We start from the raw sequence: 10,685 nt of genomic DNA, 5'->3' as shown, positions 1-10,685 counted from the left end.
ATAATGTTAAAATCCTTTCTAAAGTTAAGTGCAAAATAAGTTTGTCCCAGTGTTGAATAGGTTAACAAATGGTTTAAATCAGACACTTCACCTCAAAACCACATCCCTAAGCATGAACTACAGGTGAACACAATGCAAAGAGTCACTGCCAAGGCCAGAGAGCCTGTTCATGTGCACACATGGGAAGGGGCTGGAGGAGTCAGCCTGTTTGACTGAGTCTTGGCGCGGCGGCCGGTGCAGAACGTCGCATTGTGACGTCAGCGCGTTCCGAACTGGGGGACGATCATCTCATTCCAAACAGGAGCAGCAGCAACAGTAGTGGCGGCGGCGCTGTGAGCGGATCAGGCGTCTCACTGGGGGAGCTGCGGGGATCGGGCAAGCGGAACCCTCAGCAGCCCTGGGATTCCGAGGGACACCCGGCAGAGCGCCGCCCAGGACAGAGCATTCTCTGCCAAGCCCGAGACGTGTGAGCTGGAGAGATCCGGATCCCTGCACCCCCCTGTGCAGTCTGGGGATAACTTGGCTTGGGTGGGTGGGCTTTTGGGGAGGGGGGGAGAAGCCGTGAAAATGAATCGGAGTTTTAGTAAGTCCCAGACTCTGCGGTATTTGGATTGCAGCGCCGTGGAGGTGAAAAGCAAGGTGAGATCGCCCTGGTCAGACTCAGTGCTGTGTGTGTGTGTGTGTGTGTGTGTGAGAGTAGCGGTGATCTGCTTGTGCTATTCACCCACACACTGTATTGTCCTGCAAATGAATGGAGTGCGAGCGAACGTGGCTGGGACATGTCTGGGGACTTGGTACTTGTGTACATGTGTGAGAGTTGCTGTGGGTTACTTACCAGCGACCCCATCTCTTTTTTTTTTTTTTGTTGTGTGGCCGTGAGCTGGGGAATCCAAAGAATTCATGGACGTGATCCTCCTAACCCCTTCGGTGTCGGAGTGCACTGTGTGTTTAGTTAGAAGACCCTTCAGCAATAAAAGGGTCAATCCTCCCCCCACCGGCCCAGATTGATTTTTCTATAATATGCTCTGCAGTTGCTCAACACTTTCTCCATACAGAATACACATTTGCACCATGCAATAAGTTTGTTAGTTACTTTAATGCTGGTGCCATGCCAAATTATTATTGAGTGTAATTGTTAATTAATTCCCCCCTCTCCCCCCCAACTTAATGAAGGCCAAATATTTCACCAACAATAGTGATAAACATAATACGGATGCTAATAATGTTTTCAAACTGATGCACCCATAGGTGACATATCGCCCTGATTGAGACACATTCGCAGATCTGTCCACTTTGTCTGTAGATTTTACTTCTTTGTACAGCAAAAAAAGCAAAAGCAATCTAAAACATCAAGGCACTTCTATTTCATCCATGTCCACATCCATCAGCCATGCTAGAGGAAAGTCCTCAAAAATGTGACACCGCTTTAAAGATCCTGTCACGATCCTTCTTAAACATTCAGTCACAAGTGCCAAATTGTAACTGTGTCATTCCCATAACTAAGCTGCTCCCTTTGATCCTGAACTGAGCGTGGGTTTAACTTCACTGAAATGGTCCTTTAATTAAGACTGTGCCAAATTCTGAAGTCTACCCTTCTGATGTCTTTTCTGAAGTGTGTGTGTGTGTGTGTGTGTGTGTGTGTGTGTGTGTGTGTGTGTGTGTGTGTGTGTGTGTGTGTGTGTGTGTGTGTGTGTGTGTGTGTGTGTGTGTGTAATTAAAAAGCTTGCCTACTTTGAAAATGATGTCTGCCATGTTAACAGCATACACATTTTGTTGTGGTCTAGAGATGCATTCACTGTATGTTGACAGCTGGAAAGACTTGGACATTGAGGCATGGTGGTGAATATAGTTGTAATCCATTCAGTGCCAGCTGAACTAATACTCTTTGGTTACTTGGTAGACTACCGAGTTAATAGAACCAATACAAATGAATGCACGCTCAATGCTCAATAGCTCTCCTTTTTGACACTTATATTTTGTGTGGGCTCAGGGGTTCCTAAAACGAGCTTGCTGGGGTTCTGTGTGTTGTTTGTTCCTATCATGTATAAAGATAGTGCTGGTATTTCGTGCTATATACAGTACTTGTTTACGATAATGCTGGCCGGGTCCCACAGAGCTCGCAATTGTTTCTGGGCTGTGGGAGGCTGTGCACGCACATTGGGCTTTGCTAAGTTTTTTAGCAGCCTCCTTCCACACCTCTTTGTGAGTCAGTGCAGTGTTCTGCATGTACTCATCTGCAAAGCTTTTATGTGCTATCTTGTTTCGACTTGCATTTGAGGCTCGGAGCTGTTTTTTGGGCTCCTTCTTTTTTTGGCAAGGCAGAGCTATGTTTCTTTGAGTCGTCATTCTGTGTGGTAAGGCAGATGTGAAATCATGTCCCATGTAATAGCGTTTCTATTTACCATTCGTCAAAATATCGTTAAAAGGTAAATGTCGCATCTAATACGATAAGTATCAATAATAGCCAATTTCCTAATTAGTTCTGTTGCATGTGCTGTATGCGTGTTTAGAAATGGAAAGGAGTTATTTTTAAACAAATCCCTTTTTCTAGATATGTAGGTATGTAAATAAAATAACACTCAATATATCCCTTAGTATTATCATGCTTTCATCTCTGGTATTAACTAAATATGTCGAATAAATTCTTTTGTGTATTGATTCTTCTTGATCGTTTGTAAGGTGCTAACGTAGTCTGTAGCACAGTAATATTGTGGTGCGCAGCAAAAACATATTACCGAAATTATACATTATTAAAGATGTCTCTGCTTCAAGGTGCTTACAATGAACAAAGGAGAATCAAATAAAGAGATGTTTGTATGTTTAAGAGGAACTATTTCCACATCAAATGCACCTACATTTAAATACAGAAATGCTTTTTATTAAGTTTCCTGGCAATTCTAAAAAAAAAAGCCAATATCTTATTAACCCCTTTCCTGACCGTCACTAACACATTACTATCTGCCTCTGTGAGCCAAAGGGTTCAACTTTTTTTTTTCCCCCAGCTTAAATTTTTTTATTAGTTTTTCAGGTGAAGATATACAGATATAAATCATTAGAGGGTAGGTATTACAGGGGAGAGGGAGGGGGTGGATACATAAAACAAGAGAGGGATTAGGGGGAGGAACAGCGCAAAAATATATATAAACAGATTTTGGCGAGAAATACAGAGAGAACCTTTTCGGGAAAATATTGTGGGAAAGGGGGGTAGGGGTGGGCAACAACAAAAAGGAAGAGTAGGGGGAGAAACAACACAGTTGCAGATCCACACGTCATAATATTTAGCAAAGTTATAACTTGGAGTGAGATGTCTGTATAGGATGTCTTCTGAGTCTCTTAATGGGGATACATTTTTAAAGGGTCTGGATTGTGGAAAACAAAGACTAAAAATAAATTCTAGTGTAGTGGAGGTAAATTGAGAGATTTTGAATAATTTTAATTCGGAACATAGATTATAGCTAAAGTTTAGACCTTTTCACATCATTGTAGAGTCTGTCTAGGTAGCTTGGATCGGCTAGGGGGCTTAAATAGGTTTCAAATTTAAAGGGCATATCTGCTCCATTCTCCATAACATCCGGCTTTACCGTTTACCTCCTTTTTAGGTTGGTACTACACATTAAACTTGAGCGCAAGTCCCAAAAATGACCTTACGGGATAGGCCCACCACATCCAACATTTTATAGAACCAATTTTTAGACTGTGTCTCTGACCATCTGACATTCTCGTCAGCTGCTGGCTATTCTGGACTAGCGGGTATGGGAGGAACGGAGAAAGTAACTAAATCGGGGGGAAGGGGGAAAACTGAGAGAAAAATAAAGAGTGCGCATGGATGTCTCTCCGGAGAGACGGTCCTGATCACCTGCCCTTGGGAATAAAATCTGGGGATGGGGGCAAACAGAAAAAAAGGGCAACTGTGTCTTCTTTGATACAGCTATATTGGGGGTAGTGGACCAAGATTCAGCCAACATAACACACTAATTACTCCGGACAGACAATTGGATCTATAGTTCAGCTTGTGGTTTGGTCTTAACTTTGGGAGTCTACTTCACCGAGGAATCTGCGTCAGAGATCTTCTCAAGGGAGTCGTGGATCGAGATGGATCCTTGGCCAGAGGGCTCCCGCCTCTTGATTCAGGTCCGGATAAACAGGAACTCGGGCCTAGATGTTCGAGGAAGGCTTCACCGTCGTCTGGGTTCCTCAGTCTTGTGGTCTCCTGTCTTTAATTACTGTGAGTCCAAAAAGGATTGTCCATCTGTATTTGATATTGTGGTCTCTTAATTTGGCCGTCACCTCTCGGAGATTTTTTCTTTTTGCGAGTGTGGAAGACGCAAGGTCTGCGTATACCTGTAGGGGTATGTTTTGGAACTTGAGGACTCTGGATCCTTTCATCACTGTGTTGAATGCTTCCTTTGTTTTGAAAAAGTGGAATCTCAACACCATGTCCCTTGGTCTGTCTCCTGGTTGGGGTTTTGATCTTAATGCGCTCTGTCATCTGTCCAGGGTAAGAGACTCCTTTTTGTAGCATCAAGTAGGGCCGAAGTTAGCCATTTGCCCATGAACCCCTCAATGTCCATTAAAGATTCTGGGATCCCGTGAATTCGGAGATTATTATGGTGCTCTCTGTTCTCCGCATCCTCCTGGTTATCTTTGATGTCTAGAAGTTGGGATTTATCTTCCTGGAGCTCTACGTCCATCAGAGATTGCCGAGTGGCTGTGGCGTCGATCTTAGATTCTAAGGAGCTAGTACGTTCCCCAAGGGAAGATATCTCCTTTTTAAGATCCTTCACTGCTGTTTGCATAAGTGTTTCAATTTTATTATAAAAAATAAGTAGATCATTCTTTGTGGAAAGATGTTCGATATTCACCGATGAGTCTAAGTGTACCCCGGGGCGAGGGGGGGCTCACTTCCAACTCCTCCTGTTGAGGTGTCGGCCGACCATAATTTTTAAAGTAATCTCGGAACTCACTCTGGTTCTTTTTCTTTTTGAGGGTTTTAACTGCTTTCGAGGCCATGGTAGATGTAATTTGCACGAGATGCGATTTATTTTCGAAGGTTAGGCCGAGCCGAATTGCTTTCGTAGATTAAGGATGGAATCTGGGGTGCTGCGGCCCTCGGGTCTCAAATCTCCCTTTGAAACAGCTCTAATTTGGCTTTTCTGTGCCAACAGCTCTTTTTGTGGAGTGGTACTTGTTCCTTTAAGAGGGATCGTAGTTTTGCAATCAATGTGATTTGATTGTTAGATTGGCTTTTCCGTCCTCTTTTACTCACAGATAAGGGGAGGAATAGATATTGCCCTTTGATGCCGACCAGCAGCAGACAGCCTGGGGCCCTTTTCTGCCCCGAGTTGGGTATTCCCGCCGGGCAGCCCTCCTCTGCTCCCTGCCTCATGGCGCCTTACCCCTCGTCCGGACCCTCTGACGCTAGGCTGGTGGTTTGGGATGAAGCTGTGAGCCGCGATTCCGTCTGAGTCCCCTGGCTTCTGCACACCTGGAGCTCCTGTCTTAGTCGGCACCGGAGTCTTTCTGGGCACCGCAGATGCTGTTGGAACCCTCCCGCTGGTGCCGGTTTAGTTAATCGCGCCCGAGGTGCTCGGATCAGGCCGACCACATATGTCTGGTGGCCATCTTGGAAGTGTCTGAGAGGTATTGCCGAGAGATTTCTCTTGCAGAGTCACGCCACGATCCGTCCCCCGGAGGGTCCCACGTTCAGACCGCGGGGTATTTTGGGCCACGGTGAACCAGTCACCCTCTTCTGGAGCTGAGGATATAGTTTTATTAGGCGTTTTACTGACTTAGATGATACGCTTCTGGGGAGCTGGGCTGGCTTGCGACTGCTCAGCTCCGAGTCTTGGCCACGCCACCAGGGTTTAACTTTTGAAAGGGTTTTTGGTCTGTTTTAGGGCTGCTTTTATTGTATTAGAATGCTCCAGGGATGATATGGATGAGTTTGTGAATAGAAGTCTTACAGGTCTAGTAACTCCAGGTCTATGCAGACCAAACCCTGTTGTTCGTAGGGCTGCAGCATCACTATTTAACAGCGTCACAGGATTGACAGTAGATCTGTGCCGTGACACGGTGTTGCAACTCTGTTTACATAATGGTTCCTGTTTCCTTAGTCCCAGTCCTATTGGTTTGAAGTATGTTTGTATTTTAACACATTGCCTTTTGTCTTAACCTTTTCACATGAATCCCACACTTAATTTATCATCCAACAATGTTTTAATTTGATAGCAAAATGAATGCTATATATCTTTTGTGACCTCCATCTGAATAGGTTAGTTGTTTGGTGTTGCACAGGTTGGTAACTGTAGCAGTTGAATGCTTTCAGATGGCTCATATTAGGTAATGTGCAGCTAAAAGTGACACTATTGCTGTGCTACTGTGAATACCAACATAATAATGCAGTGTGTGTGTGTGTGTGTGTGTGTGTGTGTGTGTGTGTGTGTGTGTGTGTGTGTGTGTGTCATTCATTCTCTATTTTCAACGCATCATAAAAAGTCTTGCATTTCTTGAGTAGAAATAGAAGTGCAGGATAGTAGGTTGTATATTGGTTTAACTTAATTGCTTCCTTTTTTAGATGTATTTCATCAACGATTCAACAAGCATAACAGTTAGAGGGATCCATCTTAAAGTTGATTTTAAAAAAATGAACACACTGAGGCCTCTTTGCATGTCACTACCCAGAATCCTTTGCTGCGGTGGAAGTGTGGTATGCTCTGTGATTATGGGGCAAGGATATGCAAACGTGCTCATAAGTGTGCTTTATCTTTGCTGTATCACATATTAAGCTGTAAGACCTGCAGGGATTTCGCATTCTTTGTCCTACTGTATGTACAATGCAGTGCGCTTTTAACAGCATACAAAAAAATATTATGGGAAGCGTTTTTATTTCTCATCTTTTCTCCCCTCTTGGGTACTTTCACAACACAAATCGTATTGTGTAATGACAGTAATATAATAATATTTACCGCTGTCTAAAACTGCTCCTAAGGAAGGTAACAGCTTTGCGATAGCACCTTCATTTTGCCTGCTGAAGAGAGCAGGGTGTTTCTGTTGGCTTGCTTGCCCCACTATAAGGCCTCGGTCCCGCTGCGCTCGTTGGCGCGGGCGGCAATGTAGCGAGTTCCCCACCAGCAGGGGAATCCTCGCGAGCCGGTCCCGGTCCCCACTGGCGGCACAGCTGACTACACGCTGTCGCGCGTCAGCCGCTGGAGACACCAGAGAATGGTGTTTCCTAGCGTTGACGCGTCACGTGGTGTGGCTGTGAGCCAATGGGGAGGGGAGGCTTCGGGAGGAGGAGAGGCTTCGGGGAGCGGGGAGGAGTGTGGAGTGAAAGCAGGTGAGTGCCTTTCTCTGTGTGTGTGTCTGTGTGTGTGCGTGCCTGTCTGTCTGTGTGTGTATGTGTGTGCCCGAGTGCGTGAGTGCCTGCCTCTGTGTGTGTGTGTGTGTATGAGTGCGTGAGTGCCTGCCTGTGTGTGCGCGCGTGTGTGTGTGTATGAGTGCGTGAGTGCCTGCCTGTGTGTGCGCGCGTGTGTGTGTATGAGTGCGTGAGTGCCTGCCTGTGTGTGTGTGTGTGTGTGTATGTATGTATGAGTGCCTGCGTGTGTGTGTGTTTAATACTTACCGAAGCTCCAGCTCCAGCCCGAGCCCGTGGAGGGAGGGGGGGGAGAGTAGCGGGTCCCTCTGCTCAAGCCACGCCCCCCCTCCCTGTCAAACCGCCCACCACCCGCCCACCTCCCGCTCCCTACAGACCGCATATCGCGGTCTGTGTATCTCAGCGCACCGCCTGTCAGCAGTGCGGGTGCGCTGACTCTGGGAGCGGGGCCTTAGCCTAACAATGGAAGACAACTTGATAATCTCTACCTCCTGAAAGGATTGATCTCTTGCAGAGGGAATGCTGCACCGGTGGTCTCATTGCACTTGTCTTGCAGCACTTCACCCTTCCCCTTTTCATGCTCCTAGGATAAGCTAGCCAGATCTTCCTTTTGATTGCTTGACACATACCAGTTCAAAGTGGAGGGACAGTTCTTGTAACCGGCACCACCTCCTATCGGTCTGACATCTTAGCCGCACACCTAGGAACCTTTAACTACTTCGCCTTCCATGAGCGTGGTTTTTTTATTTATTTATTTTTAATTATTTGCACGACTTTAAGAGGCTCTGACTTTTGAAACCATTTTTCTTATTGTTTGCAGCAAGTACTCTTACATTATCACCTGTTGTTTTTTATTATTAGGTGTTACATTTCTCCTATCATATTTATGTGCTTGCAGTCAGAATGCAGCAATGCACTTTGTTCTCCAAGGCTCAAGATAGCTATTTTGTTTTCCTATCCCCCATAATGTAAAAATAACAGAGCCATCTCTGGAGTTCTGCATTTTAACAAAAATATATGTTTTCATGTTCTGTTTCCTAACTCCTATAGTTTATAAAATACAGTTTTCAAAACAAAGTATGGATTGCATTGTGGATACCTTTTTTTGAGGTACAATGGGAGACCAACAACATTTGATTTATAGGAAGAATCACCATATACCAATTGCAATGCGCAATATCGTGTACCACCCTAGGTGTAAAGATGTCACTTTAAGGACTGTTTCCAGTACTCCTAGCTTAACTGCAAACCCTGCGGATGGATGAGGGAGACTTTTGGGCTTACTCAATAACGTGCTATAGTGCCGCTACGGCCCCAGTCTTCTCTGTAGCATGCGCACCAGGCGGGGTGATAGCGCTTGTGCACGTGTGGAAACTGCGATCTCGCCTCTGGTCTTTGCGTCGAGGGGGCGTGGCCAAAAAGTAACATCCTCTTCGACAGCAGCAAGCTGAAGATTCTGCGCTCTGAATGGCTGCTATTTCCTCCGCTCTTGTCGGCTTGGGTAGTCTGCCATAGGATTGGTTCTCACGGACCCAGGTGATGCTGTTGCTACTTCTGAACACAGTTTTGTTGTCTTTGGAAAAATCTGTTGAGCAACGCGGCGGCAAATTGCGCGCCAGGTCAAGTAGTGGGCACGGTCATATCGACAGACGGTACGTGTTCCTGCGCTGCAGAATGTACTGAGGACCTTGCCTAAGGCTGCATCCATACAGCCTTCACCCGCGCAGAGGCGTGCGTGACATCATCCCGCGTGAAGCGGGTGCGTTTTCAGGGCATGGTAGATGCGCCATCGGGGGCGTGTCTGCGACATCACGGAGCTGGTTCGCCCTCATTGGGCGAACAGCTCATGTGACCTGCCCGTTGCGCCGAGAAATCAGTTTCAACTGATTCCTTGCGCAACACTTGCCCCCCCCCCCCCCCCCCATCTGCTGTCGCCCGCGCGGTTTATGGGCACGATTTAATACCTTAAGGCAATATGATCGCGCCACATGCGGACACCTCCGTGCGGTTTTCTGCAGCATGGACGCCGCCTAATCAAGTCTACGAGAGTTGACATACATTATTGCACTTTGTTGAATAAGTCCCTTTGTCTCCCGCCTAGCTCTACTTTCACTTAGGCTGGGAATCGCTCGAAGAGCTGTCCGGTTGCACTGCTGAGCAGCTGCTGACCGTGACATGCTGCAATCTATGTACTGCTGTTGCCCCTGTTTTGTAGTCCGCAGCTGCCGAGCACACGTTTTTAAATGGTAGCTTTGTTTTGTCACCCCTGAAACACCCACTAGTCTCCAGTTGTCCCCCTGAAATTTGAATAGGATAGTACTGCAGTGTTGTGGGGTTCATTAACAGGTGAAGCACAGGGATAAATTTAAAGGTCATTCCTAAATCATAAAGTATCTTGGAAACGACTTGCCAATCTTGTTGTCTTTTTTTCTTCAACACGTGTAACCACCCTCGCCGTGAAATTCCTATTTTTGGGAATGAATGTTTTTTTTCTTCTTTTCAGCAGACTGAAATGCTGACTCAGTTGACTGTTTCATCCTCCCTTGGTCCCAACCCTTGATGACATAAATGCTTAGATTTACCTGATTTTTTTTTTTTTTTTAAGGAAAAAAAAAAAAAAGACATCAATCACCAGGATATATAACCCATTAAACTAGGCGCTGTCATTGGTTACCTTTGATGCTCGGAGGGCTTGTTCTTTTCAAATAGTGTGCAGGAAATTGTTCTTGCATCATATACCCAACAAGAGCAGTGTCTATATATAGGAGACTGGAAGACTAATAAAAGGAGGATGTTTGTTTCGCTTTGGTAATGTGCAGTTTTCAGGCTTTTTCGTAGAATTTCAAGGCCTACGACTAATATTTAAACAATATTATCATGTGATAGTGGATCTCCACTTCAGGGCCGTACAGGCAGTCCTCGGTTATACAACGGAATCCGTTCTGGAAGTAGCGTTGGATAGTGACACCGTTGTAAAGTGAGTCCCATGTTAATCAGTGGTGGTGAGCGTCGGATAGCGCATTCTGGCGTCGGATAGCGCATTCTGGCGTCGGATAGCGCATTCTGGCGTCGGATAGCGCATTCTGGCGTCGGATAGCGCATTCCGGCGTCTGATAGCGCATTCCGGCGTCGAAAAAACGGCCCTTAGGGCTGCATTGTAAAGGGTTGGATATGCCATTCGTTGTCAAGTGAAATGTTGGATAACGAGGACTGCTTGTACTCGGAGGAGCTGTGCGTGACTCTTCTATAAACTAAACCAGCCTAGAGAGAGACACGTGTGGAGTTCAGTGTAAATAGAAGATTCCCATAAATA

The 10,685-nt window shown here is 45.9% G+C and overlaps 1 protein-coding gene across 1 annotated transcript in view; it reads left to right on the top strand.

Annotated features, from left to right (window-relative positions):
• The first annotated feature begins 248 nt into the window (after positions 1-248).
• The window catches only part of PARD6G (par-6 family cell polarity regulator gamma), a 99,933-nt gene continuing 89,496 nt past the window's right edge, over positions 249-10,685 (top strand). Inside the window, exon 1 of the mRNA XM_075585564.1 lies at positions 249-639. Coding sequence (XP_075441679.1) covers positions 568-639 — 72 coding nt within the window. The 5' untranslated portion in view covers positions 249-567. The remainder of the gene's footprint in view (positions 640-10,685) is intronic.

This window comes from Ascaphus truei, chromosome 2 (genome assembly GCF_040206685.1).
Source record: "Ascaphus truei isolate aAscTru1 chromosome 2, aAscTru1.hap1, whole genome shotgun sequence".
Lineage (NCBI taxonomy): Eukaryota > Metazoa > Chordata > Amphibia > Anura > Ascaphidae > Ascaphus > Ascaphus truei.
Note: the sequence above shows the minus strand (reverse complement) of the source record. Positions and strands in the feature narration are given on the sequence as shown.